At 33.6% G+C, this 24593-nt stretch overlaps 1 protein-coding gene across 6 annotated transcripts; it reads right to left on the reverse strand.

Annotated features, from left to right (window-relative positions):
• Positions 1-1781: 1781 nt before the first annotated feature.
• On the reverse strand, positions 1782-10558 carry LOC102617931 (extra-large guanine nucleotide-binding protein 3). Of its 6 annotated transcripts, none has more exons than XM_006471407.3 (9): positions 10339-10558; positions 8604-9776; positions 8352-8489; positions 7480-7584; positions 7207-7386; positions 5439-5616; positions 4000-4247; positions 2900-3072; positions 1782-2548 (listed from the first exon to the last, which is right to left on the reverse strand). In XM_006471407.3, the coding sequence occupies exons 2-9, from the start codon at positions 9585-9587 to the stop codon at positions 1954-1956; spliced, it is 2601 nt and encodes an 866-aa protein (XP_006471470.2). In that variant the 5' UTR covers positions 9588-9776; positions 10339-10558; the 3' UTR covers positions 1782-1953. The 6 variants fall into 6 exon arrangements, with proteins under 6 accessions (XP_006471470.2, XP_006471472.2, XP_052297356.1 ...); XM_006471409.4 differs by lacking the exon at positions 10339-10558 and adding an exon at positions 10222-10311; XM_052441396.1 differs by lacking the exon at positions 10339-10558 and adding an exon at positions 10194-10208.
• Positions 10559-24593: the final 14035 nt, after the last annotated feature.

Raw genomic sequence — 24593 nt, forward strand, 5'->3', positions numbered from 1 at the left:
TAATAAATTTGATAAGAGTAATGCTAAAGATGAGAAAGATGAGAGAAAGATACTAAAGAGAGAGAAATGCTAAAGAGAAAAATTTTCTGTGTTAGAAAAGTTGAGTAGTGATTATTTTGTTTTGAATAATCTTTGGCTATTTTGTTGTTATTTACTAGCAGTTAATGTTCTATTTCTTAGGAATATTATCTAGGAATTAGAAATAGTTGTTAATTTCTTTTGTATTTAAATTCTTTGATAATCATTAATTAAGGGAGCGGAATCCAATTAAAATTATTGTGGTCTTTTCTCACCCTAAGAGAATATTATCGTTATTATACTATTTACGGCTTTGACTGAGACCTATTAAAATTACTAATGGAAGATAATGAGAAGATTAAGAGATATATATTATGAACATCCATGTTTATTTTAATAAATTCATAACACTTTAACATATTTCATTTGATAATCTTTTTCTGGCCACAGCAGTGGAATGTACAGGTCAAAAGTTGCCGATACCCAAACACTTTGCAGTTTCTGGTCTTCTTAATCTACTCATTTATTTTATTTTATTGATTTATTGCATTAATTGTTGAATTTAGTAAATTAATTATAATTGGTGTTAGATTACACATGTCAATTATTTTTTTTCCCCAAAAAAAAGAAGTTATCCCCAATCTTATGCTGAAGCCACATATTGCCCCCGGCCCTTGCTCAGTCAATTTATTTTTCTTCGGAATTTCTCAATTTCAGCCAAATTTATTTGCCCTTGGTGGGTTTTTCATCTATTTTCAAGCAAAAATTCTTACATTAAAAGGGTTATCTGTTTTTTTATTTAATAATTTAATTGATTTAATTTCAATCAAATAAGTTATTAAGTCTCTTTGTTTTTCAAGTTTAATAAAAAATTTCAATCATTAAGTTATTAAATCATTTTTTAACTTTTTTGTTTAATCTAAAAAGTTTAAGTTATATCATTAAGAGATATTCTCCAAAATATCCATATCTAATTAATTCATTTTCATTCTTAAATAAAAATTTAATAATTAGTATTATTACTCATCTCTATAACTTGTGATAATATCGTGGAAGATTATTATTATTTTATCTTTTTATTTTCTTCAAATTAGCATTTTTATTTCATAACTTTTTTATAAAATTTTTCCATATAAAGACATCATGAACTACAATAAAATTGATTAGCGTATATTAATTTAGAATATAAAAGATTATATTCAATTGAACACGATTTATATTATGATAACATATTATCTTATTTAAGTTCTTTAGGATGTTTATTATTTGTTTAACATTTATAATTTGTAAAGGCACAAATGTAAAAAATATAATTTTCATATCTTTTAAGGGGTCCAACTATGGTGCAACTGCGGTATTGTACCACAGCTGCACCTTACCATTAATTTAAGTATGGTGACAACAGTGGGCTGGATCTAATGACTAGGTACAGCTGTAGTATGGTACCACAATTGTACCATAGTTTTACCCTCTTTTAAGTTACAAAATAAACAACTTAATATTTATTTTTAACAATTCAAAATAATTCAAGTCTAATTAAATTTCAGACCACTAAAAAAAAATAAAAGAAAAAAAACTGCTACCTAAGAACTTACCTTATAATATCTGTTCAAACGGATGAAGATGAAACTAGAAAAAAATTTGGCATATTTTTGTCTAATCCCTCCAAAATCCAAATAAATACTCGTGCACCTATTCCTTGCGTCCGTCCTCATAGAGATAAACTTAGAATTTCCTTCATACATTGCAGCTGCAATGCAATCTTATAGCCAGACAAACTGAGAATTTATTATATTAATAAAAACCACAAATTTCACACACAATACAGAGTGAGGGAGACTTAGGACATACATTAAATTTGGCCAGCTTCAGTATACATGAAATTTCCATCATTGATTCTGGCGTAAAAATTACAAAGAAGGCTCAAAAAGCACATCATTCTTGCCTAACAAAGGGCGATGAGCTCATGTCTGTGCTGTAAAATGAATCCTCCGCTCCACCGTAGTAGTTGTCTTCTTTCTCATCATCCCACTTAAGGACCTCTCTTATGTACTTGAATGCCTCATCAACTGTCACTCGATCCCTTGCCCTGGCTTGCCACACGAAAAGCTTTCGTCCAGTAAGGGAAGCATATAGGTCTTTGAACTTCATGGCGACATAGTAGTAGGCTTGGTGGGCCAGCGACTGGTTGTTATGGTGCGTCCGGACTGGACTGAAATCATTGAACCATTCGCAAGTACTTAAATGCACTCGATTGACCTTCTCCTCGAAGAGATCATACTTGTTGAGTATCAGCACAAAAGGAGTGTCCTTGAAGCAAGGATGCCTGATCATCATCTCAAAGAGCTCCTTGCTTTGTATCATCTTGTTTTGAAGTAGGGTTCCGCTGCCACTACTCTCTGGACAAATCCACATTTGATCATAATCACTAAGGGCAACACAGAAGACTACCACCCGAACATCTTCGAACATTTCCACCCACTTGCAACCCTCATTCATCCCCTTAGCATTGACCCTTATAAGTTGGTATCTATAAAAAAATACCATACAGGAATTGTTTAGAATCCTAAAATCAAATATCAAATATTTTGAAACCAAAGCAATGCCAAAATGGTTATGCTAAAATGTAAAGAACAGGTGGGGCATGTTTTTCTGCAATTAATATAGGCATGATTCATAATTGTAATAAGATTCATATCTAATAAGACTCTTTTTACCAGGCCACAGGGGCCAGAAGCCATAAGCATTAGTTCAATACAGAAGCTACACTAATCAAAGGACTGGTTTTAACTGATTCCCAACTCAAATGAAATGTCAGCTTGGGCCTCCTTTTATTAGCAGAAGTTTTGTGCATCTATAATCAAATGATACGAAAACTCACTTTGTCAGAGGCTGAGGTTGAACTTCCAGATTGTCTGTGTAGGTTTCAGACATTGGGCTACGATCATCAAGGGAAAATTCTATGAAGGCCAAGCCATTTCCTTGAGTAACCCCTTCTGCATAAAGAATGTCTCTATCGGAAGGTTCATATTCATTGCTCGACACTTCAACAGCCTGGAACAAGCAAGATCACAAGATATACCATTCAAGATTAATGAACAATTCAAGTTTTATCAAGGCTAACACCTTGTTCAAATGGCTGTTGAAAGATGCCATATATTAGATTCAATATAGACAATGGGGATATCATTTGTGCCAAAAATGGGACATCTTGTGTACTCAATGAATGCAATTTTACAAATATCAACCTTAAAATCATGATTTTGGGCAACAACATCCAACATGGAAGCACAATGTTAATACTTTAAAGAGCACCACAAAGTAAATAAAGCACAAAATTCAGAAGAAGCTTCCTAGGGAATCATTGAAAGCAGCTAAACATCTTGTATTTAAATGACTCTAATGCCCCCACTTGCTTTTAGAAGATAATAACTTGGTGAACATCAACTTAATTGGACATGAATAACCATTCAGTCACCGAAATGCTTTACAAGACAAGTATGTTGATAATAGAATTGTAGGAAAGAATGATAACAGGCAATATCTAGCTTACTACAATTCAAACCAAAACCTTAAGCTTAACTTAATGAAACCCTGGAAAAAACCCAAAATAAACTTAGTGAATCCCCAAGAAACATACAACTTAATGAAACCCCAAGAGACATAAAACTAATATCCCAACTAGGAACAGCAACAGATGAGCAAATTGATTTCCATGAAGGCTGATGTGCCATTGGTCCAGTGGCATATGATCTAATCACAAGCTAGAGCTAGGGGAAGAGCCTCCATGTTCTAGCATTCTTGGATGCCTGGGAATTATTGGCCAAGGAGAAAGAAGGGAGGTCGGGAGTATAGGAAGAGCACAACTTGTCCCATCAAAGGTAAGTAATATTAAGTTGAACATCAGATCTAGGAAACTCTGCAATAGTAAGCTTATATGAGTAAAATAAGCAGATATGTTACAAGGATCTAGAAAAATACCCGGCTTAAGAAGTACTCTGCAACATCAGGGAGGAAGTGGAGCTCATCTTTTCGCTTATAAGTTTCCTGTATAGCAGGATCCTTCCACACCTCATCAACTAAAGGAGCATACTCACGTGTTGCTGCCGGAAAAAATGCATCCAGATCTCCTGTGGCTATAATGTCCAGCAGCCAGTCAGAGAAATGCTTCAACCTTGGGTTAATGGAATAGATACACTGAGTAGTTTCGCTGGGATCAGCCTCTCCACCTGAAAAAGCATTTCCAGATACACATTACATATAGAATCCACTTTTCTGTGTCAAGCAGCAGAGATGTATATGGTATTTTGATAATGTCACACGACCTAGTTTGGTTCATCGTGGTTCCCTATATTTTCCAATCTGCAAAGCGAACAACTCTGATTTGTTTCTAGTCCATAATTATAGTTAGGAGATTGAGCCACAAGATACCTGCAACTTAGACTCACAATGGGCTCCTAATTTGTGATGTAATAATGCCACTGTTAAATACTGATAGTGGACCGAGACCACAAAGTTTAAGCTTTTGATCAAGTGGCTTCGCAAACATGACATAAAAGCTGAGTTGTTATACTTGAACCCCCACATTCTCACTCAATCTCAGTCAATTTTAAAACTTGTCTCAATCAAATCAAATCCTGGTCTTGGTCTTATGCAATGCACATTTATTGCAGTCTCACCCAGTAATCATTGGATCCATATTCCAAGTGAGCCGACCTCCAAGACTTTACATAAAAATAATGTTGGGCATTTCCCTAATAGTTTAGTCTCGAGTCAACTGCTTTCACTAACTGTAAGCAAGCTTAATATGTATCCAAATAGCTGAATACAAAAAGACCATGCATTGAGCTATTTGAAGACAATCATGATAGGTTACTTAAGTGACTTATTAGCCAAGAAAACCAAACATCTTCGCCTCCAACACCATCAAGATTCTGATAGCCACAGAGCCTAAAACCTATTGTATTAAGGTTAGATATACAGAAAGTAATGGCTTAGTTCAGTTGTCATGTTTAGCCTATTAAGTTCTTTTAGAAGTATTGGTTAGTAACTCTGGTACTCTTATGTACATATAAATTGCAGATCACTATGTTGTTTATGGAGTGCTCAATCATTATACATCAACTAAGATGCAAGATCTAACAGTATCAGCAATATATATAATTTGGAAGAGAAAACTTATTTTTCTATCTGTTGCCAACAAACTTCCTATTATAAGAAATACATTTCTAAAATACAACATTTGAACCCAATAATTTGATCACTTAAAAGACAGTCGTGTCATGTATCCAAAAACAGATATTGAGCAGGTTTGCCAGATAGTAACAAGTTTTGATTCATAAACGCAGACAACTATTTTTACTGAAAACATAATTATTTTAACATTCAAATATAAAACATATAATATCTGCAAATGTTACCTGCTTCAGAGATTTGATCGTGGGAGCCCTGGGCGTTCATCCTAGCAGTGGCCTCCTCCTCAAAGCGCTCCCGTCCATCAAGCAAAATGCTCAGATATCTGTACATATTGCTCTGTATCATCAACTTAATATCCTGTAGTTCTTCTGCAGTGAACTTGTTCCCATACAAAAATTTGGCCTGTCAAATAGTGCACAACATCATTTCGGAAAAAGTTCTAATAGTGGGGCAATGTTGAGTAAATGCTCATTCAGAAGTCTAACAATTTCAGGATGGTGCATCATCAATGAAGGATACAGTAGATGAATATGAATATACTAAAAGTGAATAAATATATTTTGGCACCCACAAGAGCAAACAAAAATTCAGTCAATGTATCGCAGGGAAGTAAATGTAGCATATGTTAAAATGATTTCAACCTGCACTCAATTTATACACTAGACAACTGGGATTTGGGCTACTTTTTATTGCACACAACAGTTTCGGCCAGTAAAACCCTCCATTAGACATTCTGATTCAGGGTGCTTACAAGTAAGCTTCGATTGCAAGAATTATACAATGATCTGATAATTCTCAAAGTTGATACCTCCACCATCTATTTTTCTTGCTTTTATTCACCTAGTATTTAAAGTAGAAACTGAAGAGTTTTGTTGGTGACCCTAGTCTGTCATAGCCCAATCGAAATATGTGACACTAGCTATCAACCTTTGTGGCTCTAGCAGCATCGTGTCAAGCCCATTACTGGCTGAGTAGCATGAAGACGTACAATATCATTCATAATAGAAGGGCATGATGCCACCCACTGATTTTAAGGTTGTATTGTCGGTTAAATCCTGTTTCAATTGAAAGGAGGTTCCAATGCTTTCAGTATAGTGGGATATTCTGTATTACTTTCTGGAGATATTTTATTTAGTGTAAAAGTACTATAACATAAATTCTCTCAAATGAATCAGGTTTATGCAACAAATGTTATCAATTAAAGGAAAGTTCTGAAGCAAGTGGTGCACCATAATCTGGTTCATGAAGATACTGGATACTAATTGTAACTAGCAAGAATCAGATTTGATTTTATTCAGCAAATAGAAAATGTCTGTGGTACACAATTTAGTTTCTCAATTGTCTAGGATTGGATTTCATTCTACCTTAACCCAATTACAATAAAAGTTGAATACTAAAGTCTAGCATTGTTTCTCTTCATTAGGATTGTTCCAGTATCCACAATGGTTTCTATTTTAGATAAAGCCTACAAGATACTGGATGCTAAATCTAAAATTTAAAAAAAAAAATGCATTTTACATGCTTTCAGATGAAGAAAATAGCATTAGCCCAATTGTTTGGGGTCCAATCAAAAACCCTGTTTGGCCATGCCATAGCATCATCACAAACAGATAAAATTAGATGAATTAATTAACGATATCTAATTGCTAAATATACTGAAGTAATAATAAATAACTCGCCATGCATATGCTACACCTATTTAACATTACAAATTAACAACAGTAAAAGAACGTAATTTTGATAAACACTGTGAAGAAAAACCATGGAGGATTCCACAGACCAGACAGAGAAATTGTCGGAAATGTTTGTCAAGCTACAACTACAAAGTTTGTAGAGGAGTTTTAAATCAAGAAAAAATCTGCATGGTGCAGCTTTTCTTCTCATACTGTTAGTTAATTAATGCACGTCATAAAAGTTCCATTTAGATTGTTGCAATACTACTAAACTGTCAAAACCACAAGCCATCAAAAGCATCATTTTAAAAATACCAACCTGCTTGAAGATAGTACTGGTTCCAGCGCCTTCAAGACCAAGTAGAAGAAGCTTCTGAACTTTCTTTTGCTCTAGATAATTTGGTACGGTTGTATAATTGCTAGCCTCATCTCTATGCCCCTGCGGTTGACCATGAAGTACAGGCAAAGAGAGCAAGCTACAGACAAACCGTGTTGTTGCCTGTCTAGCAGATAGCAAATCCAAAATGCATCACATAGGATAGCCATGATCCAATATAAATTTTGTGATAACAAAGAGTTTGACAGTACATACCTTCTCCCAGATGTTTCCCCTGATGTTATTCTGACCTTCTTCCTCATAACGACCATCATCATAAACCCAAAAGTGAGTGTCACGTGGGCATTGTACATTTGCCAGCTGAAATTGTAAATGAAATAGGCAATAAATCCATCGGCTTAATTAGACAAGTTAAGAGCAAAATTTGTAGCATTAACAGGGCTAAACACTTATCAAGACAAATATTCCAACTCCAAGTTAAGGGATTATTTTATGTGCAAGCACATTGGAAATAGTTTGAACGCAATGCCCTACTAATTGAAAATAAGTGACTGTCATACAACCATGGGAAACCAATTTTATTTTTTCTACACTATCTTAGATGTTTGTCCAATACTATGGAAATAGTATCACTGGAATATGCTTTGCGTATGACTGTGCATCAGGAAAGTGAATATGTGGGTCAGGAGCTGATTTGGTGTGAGCAAGTCTCCTGCAAAGGTTTTCAAACATTCAAGGTGCATTGAAAATGCCCAATGAGCAAAGATATAGAACTTTACTCGTGTCATACTGTATGGATACATTATTTTAGAAGGAAAACAAATAGTTAGCACATTACAATAAATTCATGTCACCAAACTGTCTGCTGGGTTGCTAAAACTGAGACCACTTTGATTGAGTCAAAAAGATGCATCCCTATATGTTAACAAATCCAAGAATATGTACAAAGAAAATAACCAGAAAAACCTATGACAAATTTATTAAAGGCTCAAACATCAGGTACAGCGTAAAACAACATACCGACGCAAGGAATGAAGAACAATCTTGAATAAAGTGGATGTTATTCATACGTACGCTCACAAGAATCAATGATCTTGCATATTAGTTTACACGATGAAAGGCCTCACCTTTAGCACCCTCCTTTCTAGTTTTGTAATTTCTCGGCCATTGATGAAAACTTGTGTGTTCCCATTGCTTGCATCAGGGCTTAATTTTCCTGAGAAATTTAAGTTCGAACTAATAATTCTGTCTGGTTTTTCACCCTCCTGTCAAATCAAGAAGCACAGATAATCAATGATTTCCTGCTTCTCGTATGTGCAACTACAGAATGCCAAGTTGAAAAGATCTCAGTTGAGGCATCAAAATATACATGAACCCACCTTTCCCCATAGACCAGATTCCTTGTCATACCAATATTTACCAGGCTTCAACTTTCGTGGAGGTAAAGGACATCCAAGTAACTCTGCCATCTCTTCAGGCTTCAGAGGGAAACCATTAACAATGAGCTGCTCTGGCCGGAGCTGATTAGCAGAGCATTCTTTCTCTGCTTTCATTATCTGCTTTACTTCCAATGGGCTCAGTAATCTGGATAAAACCCTAGAATGTTTACCCAATTTTAAGCGTTTTGATTCATCAATAGGCTCACTGATGCACGTCACACATTTACGCCCTTCAGGCATGGATCCCATTGCCCTAAGCACACAATTGCTGCAATACTTGGCATCACAAACCAGGCATGACTCCTTCGTTTCCCACTTCCCTTTACCACACCTATAACAAACTCTACTTTTCCTCCTCTTCTTTTCTTTTGAGACCCCTACATACTTGGGATAAGTTGGTGTCTCCACATCCACCTCTTTCCTCTCCGATCTGTCAACAGTACTGTCAACAGTATTAAATGTGACAACAGGCACTCTCCTTCCTTCATTCACTGGTTTTGGAGGATTACTTGGACGATTCTGGATGGAACCTGGAGATGCTGAAGGTGATGCTGAAGAAAAATCAGGGTTCTGCAAGACCGACACTACAGACTCAGAGCTTGCTGATAACCTTGGACTCTGAGTAGGAGAATCAGTGACACCATCAGCAATACGCGACACTGGCAAAGGAATTGGTTCGATCACCGGGGCACCTACATTAGCAACTGATCTTTGAGATTCTGAAAGGGGCTCTGCAGTTGGAATGGCACGAGAATTTACGTCAAGAGGTTCTACTCGAGGGACATCATGAGAAACTGGGGGACCTTTGTACTCCATGGCTATCGAGTAATCAAGCTCAGACGTTTCTTCCGGGAGAGGAGCTCCCGGTGGAAGCATCTTTCTCACCAACTCCTTCCAGCTCTCTCCCCCCTTTTGCTCCATCATCCACAATAACAACCACTATGTCTTCAAATATAGAATCAAACTCTGAACTAGTTAAATTCCACCCATATTGATCAAGATAGGATCATCCCAATGAAAGTTCAACTATGTGCTCTAAGAACTTCCCACGATGTAGACTTAGCAATCAAAAGCAGAAGTGGTCATCAAGCTGCTGCCGCATCCTTTGAATGCCTTCAAAATTAAAAGAATTAATCTAGAAACTCATCAAATTCAATCATTCAACGTCAAAGATGACATCATATTTATATTAGCAAAATTACACAAATCCCATTACCAAATCTGATGAAATCAGAGTCAAATAGAGGAAAAAATCAATCCAAACACAAATTGCACAACCTCCATGTAAGAAAATTCAAACCTATCTGCTTTTCAGCTAATCCACCGTCAAAAATCATGCAACCCCACTTGTAAATTACATTAGTTTCAATCTTTAAACCACTTGACAACCCTCAGCATAACACCAAAACTGCCATTTATGACAGTCCAAACCAACATTGAATAAATCAGAGTCAAACAAATGGTTAAGAAAAAAACCAAAATAGTGATAATAATAATAAATCCAAGACTAATTCAAACAAAGAAACATACTCAAAACCCCACCCACTTTACCGCTTACATTAGTAAAAGGGCATCAAAAGAAAATGTCTTTTTTTAAAACCCCTTTTTTGAATAAAGCTTTGGACTTTCTAGAGAGATTAAAGCTAAAAGAGAGTGAGTGAGAGAAAGAATTTACCTGAGTAAGGGACAAAATTAAACTGAATCCGATGACAAATCAATCAGCTTCAAATATCTATAATCTATTAATAATAGAAACTAAAAATAAAAAAGATAAAAATAAAAATTTCGCTGCAAAATAAATAAAATCTGGTGAGCCAAAAAGTTTGACGATATGGTGAAAACAACAGCTAGAAGTGCCCTGAAACGAAAGAAGTTATGTGGGGCCCGCGGTTCTTTTCACTTTACAAATTGCTCTGTGTTTCGTGATGACTGATGATAAATCAAATAATGGTGGCCCTTGCACTATAGACGCATGTGAGCTCGTGCGGCCGTGTGTTACACGCGCTATCTCTGGGGCGTACCGGATATCTTAAGTGTGTTTTTAAAAAGTTCGTACGTTCAGGATATTTTGAATACGAAACTGTTGTTGTCACGCGCGTGGTAGTCTCGTGTGACTACTCTTTTGTGGACGCATATAACTACGACCAGCTCCTGATGAATTTAATGCTCTGTCTTAGTGGCCTGAAAATGGACGGGCTGTAATAAATGTAATGGAACTGAATCAATCCTTTTACACATTTGGGTGCATAAAGAAATTACATTTTTAAAAACTTTTGTTGGGTTTCTGGGCCCAGCCTGGGCTTTTGATGGAAGCTCAGCTGCGTGCGCAGCCTCATAGGGGCCTGCACACTCGAAGCCCCGCCTGAACTCTTGCACGTGGTGTCGGACCAGACCCAAGCTTTTTTGCCATTTTCATCCATTACTATCCCCTAGAAGCGGACAGCGGCTCGGTTCAATTCGATTTCAAATTAATGTAAAATTTGAACTATTGATTTTTTTAGAAATAATAATTTGAATCGAGCTGAACCGAATTATTCGGTTTGATTTTTTTAGTTTTAAACTGTAGTTTCTTTTGTATTTTTTAATTTTCTTTTGGCTTTTTTTTATCATATAAGTCGATTGATATCGATTGATATCGATTGATATTTTTTTAATTTTAAAGTCGATTGATATTTTTTCAATTTTAAAAGCCAAATAGAAACAATTTTCTAGGGATAATGGTTTTTTGGCTCACCCCTATTGTCCTCCTTATAGTTAAAAGTTCCAAATGTTTTATCTATAAAATAATTAGTTTTATCTAATTATTTTATAGATAAAACTAATAATAGTTTTATAATAATTATACCAATTTTCCCTTCATATGTTTTATCTAAATGAAGGGAAATAATTAGATTCTTAACCATTCATAAAATAATGGCAAAATTTTGTCTCCTTTTACTCTTTCTTGCAAACTTAGATATGAGCATCAGCGTATCCATCGGATAAAAATAATTATCCAAATCCACTCATATTTATTTGAATATTATTTTATAATATCTAAATTTATATCCATATAATTTTGGATGGATATTATCCAATCCAATATCAATGAATATTCTAGACATCCAATATACATAGGTCCAACTGCCATCCCTAGCAAAAGGTATGGAAATCTTTATTTTATTTCATATACAACTTCAATTTTCTCTAATATTAATTTATATATCTCATTAGAAAAAAGGGCATCGGAAGACTATATGTTTAAAAAGCTTTCTTTTTCGGGTAAGTGTTTGAAATGAAGTTTTAATGTTTCGTTCTGGGCTTTGCGTGCATATTTTGCATCATTGAATGCCTTAATTTGGACGAAACTTTTGATATTTTTTGTTCCACGGTTGTGCCATATCAATTCTTAAACCATATGAAAAAACGACCGAAATTAACAATAATTTGAGCTTGTCTTGTCTGGTCAGGTTATCAAAAAAATAACAAATTGCAGTGAATAATTAATGTTTTTTCTGTACTTCCTGCTCAATGTTGCGCTCTATGATTACACAAGGGTTCCTGAATTACCTTCCTCTTCCACAGATTTTCAGCTAATGGGAGAAGGTTTTTTGCAGCCCTCCACACAAAAATTCTGATATTCTCCGGTAAGGTGAGCAACCAGATAAACTTCCATTGGCCATTAGAAGCTTTTGAGCTTGATGGAATGACTGGAAATTTCAGGCTTAGAGCAATTTGATAACCACTCTTGACTGTGTATTGGCCTCTCTTATCATAATGCCAAATAACTTCATCCCTCATTGGTCTTCTAGGGATTGGGATTTTAACAATTGCTTCCACATCCATTTTGTCAAAAAGGCTGTAAATCAATCTCTCATTCCAGCTATGCTCATCATCTATTAACTTAGCAACTACTACATCAGCTGGTAAATTTGGTCTAGAAATTGGTTTGAAAGTAAGGGGCATGGGTAACCAATTCGACTTATGAACCAAAATGCTTTGACCATTTCCAACCCTCCATCTTGATCCCCTGGAAATTACTTGCCGACTCCATAAGATACTTCTCCAAATAAAGGAGGGTTTGGAGCCTAGCCTAGCCTTCAAAAAGTCATTGTTCTGGAAGTATTTGGCTTGCAATATTCTTGCTACAAGAGAGTTTGGAAACTGCAATATCCTCTAGCCTTGCTTTGCTAATAACGCTTGATTGAAGCTTGAAAAGTCCCTAAATCTCATACCTCCTCTGCACTTGGCCTGACTTAGCTTATCCCATCTTGACCAATGAATATTCTTCTTATCCTTCTTTGAGCCCCACTAAAAGTTTTCTATTACTCTCTGGATGTCATCACAAATGCCCATGGGAATATTAAAAACACTCATTGCATATACAGGAATGGCTTGAGCTGCAGCCTTAATCAAGACCTCTTTACCCCCACAGGAGAAGAATTTATGCTGCCAACTTGATACCTTGTTGTAAATCTTTAGTTTGATGTCATTAAAAAAATTACTTCTCTTCCTTCCGATCATAGAAGGCAAGCCTAAGTATCTTTCATGCCTTGAGACAATGTTGAGCTGAAAAATTCCCTAAATCGTTGAAGCTTGCCCATCCTGGATGTTACCACTGAGAAACATAGATGATTTCTCGAAGTTGAACAGCTGACCAGAGGCTATTGAGTAGCAATCAAAGATCCTTTTCAAGTTTTGACGATCAACAACTGAAGCTCTTGTGAAGACCAGACTATCATCCGCAAACAAGAGATGAGAGATCTTTAAATCCTTCCCAAATGACAGACCATGGATGAGCCTTTGTTGCTTCGCTTGCAGTAAAAGAGAAGAAAAGGTCTTTGCACATATAATGAACAAGTACGGGGAAAAGGGACAGCCTTGGCATAATCTTTTCCACATCTTTAATCTTATCCTCATTTTCATACTGCACTCTTCTTTGCTTGAGGCTTTGAAGTTGTTTCATTAGCTTCTCCAGCTTCTTTTGTCTTCCTCTAAACTCTTCTTTGCTCCACTGCAGCAGCCTGGACATAGATTCTTTGGAAACCTTTTGAAATAAGAGCACAGGGTTCTCATTATTCCAGCTTCCTTGCCAGCTCCATTCCTCCTCAATAATCTCTTTACACGCATAGTAAAGGCTCCACATATCTTCGTAATGGATTTGAGTGGCTCGCCTTTTGTTATTGATTATCCCGTTGCCCCTTTCTTGAACCTCCATTAACACAGGACAATGATCAGAGGTCCATGTGTCAATGTTGGTAGCTGCACAGTCTGAAAATATGTCCCTCTAAGCACTGTTACTCACAAATCTATCTAGCCTTTGTTCAACGAAAGTAGGGCCATACCTCCCATTGCTCCAGGTAAAAGGGTAGCCCTTATATCCAACATCTAGGAGGTCACAATCCCTCAAGACCTCTCTAAAATCATAGATTAAACTTGGCTGTCTTTCATTACCACCACTCTTTTCACATGGGTGAAGGATTTCATTAAATCACTGAAGCAAAGCCAAGGACTAGAAGATTAACCTATTAATTGCCTCAGCAAAGTCCAAGTGTGCCTTTTTTGTCACATTTCTGGGTGACCACAGACCCCTGTGCACCGAACTTGTCTGCCATTTTTCATTTGAATTTCAGCATCAATGTGGTGCTTACTGAAAGATTTGACTTGCACATTCGTTTTTAAGTTCTAAAGCATAGCCAGACCACCTCCTCTACTGGTACTACTTACAACAAAATAGTTTTCATAATTAAGTTTATTACACACCACGTTCATTTGCGAAGTCATCAACTTCGTTTCACACAAGAAAACAAGATGAGGACCATGCATTTGGAGAATTTTCCTGAGAGCTAGAAACATTCGGGGATTCCCCAAACCCCAAATGTTCCAACTGAGAACTATCATGGCTTCCGACGAGGCTGGTTGCCAACCTCCACCGATCTCTCTTCTGTGATTGAAGATGTGAGTTCCATCTCCTCTATTTCCAACGGCTCCCAGTGCAGTTTGGTTTTTGCTGCTGTTGAAAAAGTACATTTATTTGTTTCTGCTGTAAATGGGCTAGCACCTTTAAGTTTCTTTTGCTTCGGGCTTGGCCTTATTGCCTCATTGTTTGGCCTTTTTTGAGCACCTGATCCCAACTTGATTCCCCCTTCATTTTTTAAGGCACGAGCTTGCCTCTTCCATTTATTTCTATTAGCCAGAATTTGAGAGACTTCCGGCCCATAAATTATTCCAGCTTCCTTTGTTTCTTCATGAGTTAATTTTGTTGGGCTATAAAAAGTGACATATGGGCCCATTATCTCCTTATGCATCTCAACCTCAGCTGCTTTCAAATTTTCCCTCACTTTTGCCATTTCATCTCCCGCCTAAATTCTCAGATCTCTAAGAGTTGTTACATTGCCAGTAATCACTCTTTCCATTATGCCGCCTACTTGCTTCTTAGTCATCAGGTATGTTACTCTCTTCATTAAATGTTGCTCAACTACCCGTTCCACCTCATCGATGCTGTCATGCTCTTTGGTTTGACCCATATCTTCCATATCGGGTTCTAACCCATTTTTATCATCCGGGTTCACCTGCTCTTGCTGGTATTGTTGTGACTATTCATGATGCTCTGAACTTACTGATTTCTCAGCTCTATCTCCGTCGTTCTGCCATCTCTCTTTGTTGCAGTATTTCTTTAGGCGTCCCCCAATCGGGATTGCTTTCATCCACATCCCGAATGGAAATTCTTCTTTTGGTTGCCCTTGGTACTTAGAGCATTCCTTGTATTAGTGCCCAATGATACCACAACAGAAGTAGAAATCGGGCAACCGTTCATACACCACTGGTATTGGGATATCTGTTTCACCTTCTTGTTTGAGAAATAATATTTTCTTTAATGGCTGTGTTATGTTGATGGATACCCTTATTCTTGCAAATTCCCCGATGCAGTCTCCATTTTCGTATGTCTCAACCTCTTCTATTTCCCCAATCTTTTCCCCCAGCTCGTGAAGAAAATCCTTCTCCATACACGCTATTGGAACATTGCGGATCTGTACCCAAAAGGAAACATGAGTAAATGATTGCTTGGAGATCTCCTCAATTCCTCTCGGCTCGGTAAGAACAATCAATGCTCTATCAAAGTGCCACGGGCCCCCCGCTATTACTCTTCTTTTGTCTGCCTCCTTTGTAAACTTAAACATGAATATATTGTTTCCCAAACTCTCGATTTTTACTTCTTTGAATGTTTGCCAAGCTTGTTGCAAAGCAATTTTGAGTCCTTTGTTGACACCTTTAGAAAGAAGAACTTTGCCCACTAAGCATCCTGCCAATACTTCCCTTCTTTTTGCTTTCATATTTACTTCCAACGGCATTTGGGTTCTGTCTTCCTCTCTTATAGTAATTGCTTTGCATTTGCGAATTAACTCCTCTGTATCCATGGAGATATTAATGATGAGAGGGTGAGAATACTATAAACACCTAACCAGTCTAACCCTAAGCTTTAATACCCCTTACCAACTCTTCTCACACCTTAGCTACATTTCTGCCAAAGCCCCAGCTAAAAGCCTACTGGTAAAAAAACTAAAACACACTCACTCTCGGAGTGACCATATGGGTCCTAAAGCCCCTAAAAAAACTTCCATTCACGAAGCTCTATTCGCGAGAGAGCTCTCGTGAGAGAAGATGCAACCCAAGCCTTTCTGTTTGGTCAACATTGTCTACTTTTTTTAAGTATTATTTTCAAAAGATAAAGGATTGGGTAAAGGTCATAGCAATTAGATTTTTTTACCTTCTACTTTTATAGAATTCGAACATAAGATACTAATTAAATAAAGCTGATTGAAAATCACTCATTCAAGTTTTTAGAGGCAAAATAATTTTTTTTTAGGGAAGCCTCATCTAATTAGCAGACACACAGCTTAATCACCATAAAAAGTGACTTTAGATTCTCATTTGTTATATCAACCGAGTGTAAATTAAATCTAAAGTGTATAACAGTCACCCACTCTCTTTGTGCCTCTTAAACTTAAATCCCTTTACGTATTAGCTCCCTTGCTAGTCAGCATCTTGTGTTCATGAAATCTCAGTTGGGATTATGTGTTCTTTAAAGCATATTGATTTGTTATTTATAATAAATAATTTTTTTAATTAATAAAATATTTGAGATATTTTTCAAATATCTTAATTGCATAAATATTTTGTACAAGATCCGTCTAATATTTTTATATGTATTTATGTGATCACCATATGAATTTACAGAAGAAATAAATATAAGTTATCTTATGATTAAATAAATTGAGTTTGTTGTTGATAAATAAAATTAGACGCTCTATTTATGTTTAAATTGTAGCAAATTCATTGAATGATTTGTCATAGTTATGTATGAATTTACTAATAGAATTTGACTACATTGAACTACATAGATTTAATTAACCTTGAAATGACTGTCAGATTTATTAAATATTATAGGCATTGATTTTGTTACAATCTTAATCTTGAGTTAATTATAATTTTATGGTTATTATTGTTATTCCATTTGAGTTACAAATGGATGCGACGTACATTTATAGTTAGGATTACCCGCTATCTTAGTAGTGAGAGTAATTATGAGCAGTGAGATTATAAATTAACAATATAATAGAATTTCGCAACTCTGGACCGATTTTTGGTAATTTAATCACAAAATTCTCTAGTTAGAGTGAGTCAACATAATTAATATATTGAAAATTATTGTTAGAGAAAACCAGTAAGTGTCAAGGAATAAGATGTAGTTAAATTAATTGGACAGTTGAAACATCAATTTAATTAACGACGTGGTACAAAAGATTATTCAATGAAGAAATTATTGTGGCATGGGTCAAATTGTTATTTAAGAATACTATCATAAATAGCATACAATTATAGACATCAGTTTCAATCTTTTAGTGGAGTATGTTTGGACTTAAATCATCAGACTAGTTTAATTATAGGCCTAATTATTGTAGCAACAGTTATATGTACCCAATCTGAGTTAGCTTACATAATTGACTGCATCACTATTGGACTGATAAGTAAAATAACTAGCTATTTGGATCAAAAGTCTAAATATATTTTTAGTGGGAGGCTCCACTTAATATGCTTATGTGTAAGGGGCATTGTGTTATTTACAAGGTTGGCCCCTATAACAAGTACAAGTGATATGCCACTTTTTGGCTTTATCTTATATTTTAATTTAAATCAAATATTTTTGATTTAATGGAATTAAAAAAAAAAATTAAAATAGAGGAGCCTAAGGTTTCAACGACAACATATAAAAAGGCTTATACTTTCACAAAAGAACACTTGTCAAGTGCAAATTAAACTTAAATAATAATCTAAAAGATTGTTGGAGATGAATTGTGATCTAACAAATTAAATTCGTGGTGATTGATCAAGATTTGAGAGCCTAAATTACTTCGACGAAAAAACAAAGGTAAAATTTTTAAATTATGATAATTCTATATGTTGTATGAGAATTGCAATCAAATATTTTCACTCCAAATGACTTTTTACCAATAATCTTATCCACCCCTTCATAATCATGACATTTTTTTCTAGTCAACTTTTATTATAATGTTGTAAGGGCTAAATTTCTCACCAAAACTTGCATTAAATTATAGAATATGTATTTGAGGATATCAACATATTAACTGAACAACTAGCCTAACATAAAAAAAATGAAAATGATTCAAGCAGTACACAGTAAACCTTTTGGGCACTCAACCATTAAACCAAAAGACATTAAACGCCCTTTAGAATTGCTTTTCTGAGTTTTAAAAGTGATTTTGAAAATATAAAAGTTAATTTTAGTGTTTGGTAAATTTTTTTAAAAAATATTTTTGAGAAATTCATCTCATTCTACAACAGATTTTGAAAAAGTATGAGAGGAGTAACTTTTCAAAATTAAATAAGATTTTGAGAAATAGTTTTATACTTAATACAATTCCATATTTATCCTCACATATATTATTAAAATCCAAAATTATCCTTATTTAATTAAGAAATAAAATTCTTGACTTAAAGAGATTATAATAATAATAATAATAATAATAATAATATTGAGATAAAAAAATTAAAAATAAAATTAATAAAATAAAAAATTATTTTAGTTATCAATTATTATATATACATAGTAAAAAGATATTATATATACATGTTGATAAATGTATAAATAAATTTTATTCAACATTATATCCATTTTAATCATTTATATTTTTACAACAATTTAACAGTAAGATTTACTGAAAACATATTAATGTTTTTAATGTTGAATAAAATTTATTTATACATTTACTGAAAACATATTAATGTTTTTAAAACTGATAGTGCTTTATAAATTTTATCAAATCTTTAATTGATTCTTTTTACTGTTGATTATTTTTATATCACAACTAACAGTAATTATTTTAAAAATTACAACATTACTAAATTGATTGTAATTCAATTTTTATATAAAATTTTTTTGTGTGCCCAACAACTAAACCAAAGTAGATTACGTGAGCTCCTCGTATAAAAAGTAAATTCACTTTTTTTGATTTATTACCAATTGCAGTTTATTATTTACATTTTACACGCGCCTAGCTTTTCCGAAATTAGCTCCGAGTGGACCACATATTGTCATATTAAATCGTAATAATGATCCTTTAAAAAAAAATATTCTGTAATAATTAACAATTTGTTCTAAAGATTGGACCACCTACTATTTTTTTAACTCTTTGTTTGAATGAGCATATCAAGATTAAAATCCGTATATATTCGTAATTTGTCTTCAAGGGATTTTTTTTAATCAAATAGAAATGGAATATCGTGCAGGGCGTTCATATTGTTTTTTAATTGGTGCTTTCATTTTTCATAAAATAAAAATGAAAATAAAAACAGTACTTTTAAATTTATTTTTAAAAGTCGAGAATGCATTCGGTATCATTTTTAAGTTAATAATCTTGAAAATGGAAAACGTGAGACTCTTCCTTCGTAGATTGCGTTGACAAAATATTTCAGATATATATAGCTGATAATTTTCGGTATTTAAAAACTTCGATGATTTTTATTTTTAAAAGAATTTATCATCTTGTTAATTTCTTTATTTTATACAAGTTTGAATGATTGAATTTGATAGTTATATCAACTTTGATTAAATATTTAATCAAGGTCCTCGGTTCGAGGCATTAAAAATACAGTTGCGTTAAATAATTATTGGGAGAGTTTTGCCACCTCAGTAGTCCTACCAGACTCGAATCTAGATTAGTTGGGGGCTAATGTGGTCTTCGGATACCATATGGTTTAATAGACCAAAAAAAACTTTGATTAAATATTTAGGTTGATTGTTAATTTTCTGCTACCGAAATTAATGTATACCACTTATTTATTGTTTTGATATATCCAAAACATCTTCTGAAAAAAAAATTTAAAAGAAAGATGGGTAAATGAATAATTTCCTTGATAATTTTTCTTGAGAATATGAAATATATATTTATTATAAAAATATTTAAAAATAATAAAAAGTATAAGAAAAATATGTTATTATTAATAATAATTCACATTAATATATATTTCTTATTTTTAATACTTAAATTTTTGTTTAATTTTCATTTATTTGATTTATTTAATTAATAATAAATATTAATAAAAGTATGTTTGAAAATAAGTGTAATAGTGTAAAATTGTACTGCCAGAAGGTTATTAGGTATTATAAAAATAGTAAGAGGGTAAATAGTATATATTGACTCAAGTGAGTGGAAACTGAAAATCTCCCTATATATTAATTAAATAGTTGTAACAAGGATATTAAAAGTGCAGAAAAAATAAAGAACACAGGAGGATTTTTGTGTAGTATAGAGTTTAAATTCCTACATCCATGGGGTCACATCCTAGGGATGACAATTAAATCTGGATCTAGGTTCAAAAAAATCTGGATCTCTATATTAAAAAATGCGGATCTGGATATGGAAATTTGGGATCCGCACGGATTCGGATCCGAATCTGGATGCAAGTGCATCCAAAAAATCAGATCCAGATAAATTTTATTTTAAATTAAAAATATATATTAAAAATTAAAAATAATTTTTTTTGTGGATTTACGATGTATATTATTCATGTTGAATTATTAATTGTTGGATTATAATTTAATTCGGATCCGAATCTGGATGCACGTGCATCCAAAAAATCAGATCCAGATAAATTTTATTTTAAATTAAAAATATATATTAAAAATTAAAAATAATTTTTTTTGTGGATTTAAGATGTATATTATTCATGTTGAATTATTAATTGTTGGATTATAATTTAATTTTATTTGATATTATTAGGTAAATTATTGAATTTTTTAAATTAAAAATTAAATTGAAAATATATTAAATTAAATGAAAATTAAAAAAATAAATTTGATTTGTGGATTTATGATGTTGTATATTATTCATGTTGAATTGTTAATTGTTGGATTATGATTGAATCATATTTAATATTATTAAGTAAATTATTGAATTTTCTTTTAAATTAAAAATTAAATAAAAAATGAAATAAAAATTAAAAAATTAAAATTTATTTGTAGATTTATGAGATTATTGTATATTATTCATGTTGAATTATTTTAAAAATATATATTAAATTATTGAATTTTAATTTTTGCGGATCCAGATATTCATAATATATGCCCGTATCCGTTGTAGATATTACCAACATTCAGATCCACATCTTTTTTTTTTTGTGTGGATACTGTTCATGTAATGTTGACAGGTACTCCGATATTGTTAACGCGGCACTATTTATGGCACTACTGTTCATTTGATAGCAGTCATAAGTTCATCAAGGCGTGCGCAATGCACTGTCCTTAAGACTAATTTCTGGTCCTCTAGAAAGATTTCCCAATGTAATAAGGACACAAATAATGCATATTGATCTCTAGGATTCAATGATACTATTGTTGTGAGGTTGCACTCCAAACAACAGTGTAGAACACTAAAAGAAAAAAATTATGAAGGCAACATAAGATAGATGGAGAGGTCATAGAAGTTGTTCTTTAAAGCCTTTTATGTCTTCTTTATATAGAAAAACTCCCTATAATCCTTTTCCTAATTCAATTTGAATTAGTCATTCATGTGTCTCATAATTTAATTCAATTTGAATAATCCAAATCTCGTCTAAATTTGACTTATTCAATTCTAATTTATAATTAAATTAAACACATGACTAATTTCAAATCAAACATAAAATTGATTGCTCTCACATCTCTCCAATATGGGAACTTAGTATTTTGAAATATCAATAAAATTCTGACAATCCTCCACATATTTTGAAATACTTCAATTTTATTCATCATAAAGTCTTAATGCATGTGAACTAGTGCCTTTTGGGCTATGAACTAGCCATTGAACAACTAATCGTGTATCACAAGAACTTGGTGAAACTTATAGTTTCTATGAATTAATATGCCTTTTATGTAAAGTAGAGGATTAGAAGCTCACATTAAACTCTTTTAGTCTTTTATTGTTTTGTGGTCTGGCACTTTAATGGCCCTATGCCCCTAGATTCAAGTGCTCTAGAGAAGCATGTATAACTCTTATAGGAATCGACCCAATTCCACACTCATATAAGTGAATTTCTATCAAGTGTGTCATACAATTTTGACACACCACCATACACAAAATGTGGGCTATGGAGTTCGTTAAGAGCTCAATTGCTCAACCTAAATCACTGCCTATAGGCAACTATCTCACAATAGGGAGGACTCAAATAAATAGATTGATAGGTGTTGTGTAAATTTTATTGAACTTATAAATACACGAATCTATTGTAGAATATATCAATAGTGACGAGTGTCGATCCCATAAGGAGTTGATTTTAACTATGTGCAGAATCAATTTTCTATGAGGGTAATTAGATTTTTGGTGAAAATAATTTGGAATATTCTAAAATTTAAATTAGAATGGTGGGAATAACTTAAGCTAAATCTATTGAAATGAAGCACTTGGGTATCTAGATCTGCATCAACATGCACCATGAGCTAAATATTCCTTATTAATATCAATTAAATCATGAGGGGGGGGTTTCCACTCCTCATGAACCACACTCTAATCAATATGGTACAAATGATTTATCGTGTCAAATAGTAATAACCTTACATTAGAGAGCCGGTTAAACCAGTGCAGTATCTAGACAAGATTATTATTATCTTTCGACAAAAAGTCAAAACATTCACAAAAATCAGAGGGGAAGATAAAGTAATTTTACCAAATAAAGCCCATGGAACATGTTGAGACTTCACCTTTAACCTAAGCTTAAAAGAAAATTAGCTACTCATAATTGAATTAGAGGTAAAATAGAAATTTATTAAAATACATAGAAAATACAAGATGGAGAAGGAATTACAGAAAATGAAGTTCAAAAATGAATTTAGAGGTGTCAAATTAGGGAGGAATCCCCTTTTTATAGATACACTGAGTAAATCATGGCCATCGAATTAAAAATAATTTGGATGCTCAGGATTGCACCATGTGTCAATAGTACGTGGTTTGACCACGTGGTTTGCATAGTGATGCAGTATGAACAGTGATGCGGCTTGAATAGTGACGCCGTTTGGTTATAAATAATTCCGTGTATATGCATGTACAATACGCATGATTTTTGGTCCACTCACATGCTACTACGTCACCGATCAACAGTACATAAAAATTTTAGTCTAATAGGATCGTGACACCTCATTAGTCAATGTCACGTCAATGCCACGTCATCGTTCCGTATATGTGAACAGTGTCGTGAATAGTTACATAGACAGTACCGTACATATGAATAATGCCATTTTTTCTTTTATACTCCTCCTAAGGTTTTCGACTATCCTGAATTCAAAAGTGATGTCCGTTTTGCTGTCTAATCTCTCGTTCATTGTGAAATGACCATGATACCCCTAAAATACATAAAATACTTAATTATAATACAACACACATAATTAAATTACAAGAGACTTAAATACATAAAAGTAGGGATGTTAGTGAAACTTCGAGTGTAAAATGACGATTTTCTCCTTTATAAATATATACTTTCTAACACTCAACAATAGGGCCACAAAACAACAAGTGACTTTTTATCACCCTTATGAAATTACTTCATGGGATCTTTAATTCCATAGATAAGGTTACCATTATTTTGTCTTTGGTTATAAACAGAAGTCTCATCCCCTTAACATAATTACCACTAACCTTAGGTAGTAGTTTATTAGAGAATTGGCCAAATGTGTTTCTGACATCACAATCTAGGCTCACAAACTTAGATACTAGCAGTTGCTCAAAACTATTATATCTCAGATGAATTTATCTGATTTTCTCATTATATATCTTATCTTTTTGCCCATGGCAATAATAGTGTGGCAATCACAATATACTTACACAGAAATAGAAGAATAAACATGAATGAGAAGATTTCTTAAGAGGTTTCTTAACCATTTAGTCTCAACACATGCTTTCTCTAAAGCAACTAGCTTAGGCTCTATGGTAGAACGAGCTAAACACACTGGTTTAGAAGAATTTCAAGACACAACTCCTCAATCAAGGATGAATATATAACAACTAGTGAATTAGATTTTATCTTATCCTAAAATTAAATTCGCCTTACTACTATACCCCTACAACCTATGGAGAGCTACTATAGTTAATTAAAGATCAATGGTGCCTCTCAAATATTTTACAAGTTTGTCTATAGCAGTCAAATCTCACTGAGATTTTGAGCATAACTACTTAATCTGCCTACGGCATATCTAACATTAGACTTGTACTATTCATCCAGTATATTAGGCTACAATGATTTGGGCATATCTCAATTTATCAACACTATGTTCTACATTTTTCTTAAGGTGGATATTTGTATGATATGATATAGTAACTGATTTCCTATCGTAATACCCAAACCTTCTCAACATAGTGTTCTTGAGACAACATGAGACCATCGATAGTCTTAGTGATTTTG

The sequence above is a fragment of the Citrus sinensis genome, chromosome 5 (assembly GCF_022201045.2).
Source record: "Citrus sinensis cultivar Valencia sweet orange chromosome 5, DVS_A1.0, whole genome shotgun sequence".
Classification (NCBI taxonomy): Eukaryota; Viridiplantae; Streptophyta; class Magnoliopsida; order Sapindales; family Rutaceae; genus Citrus; species Citrus sinensis.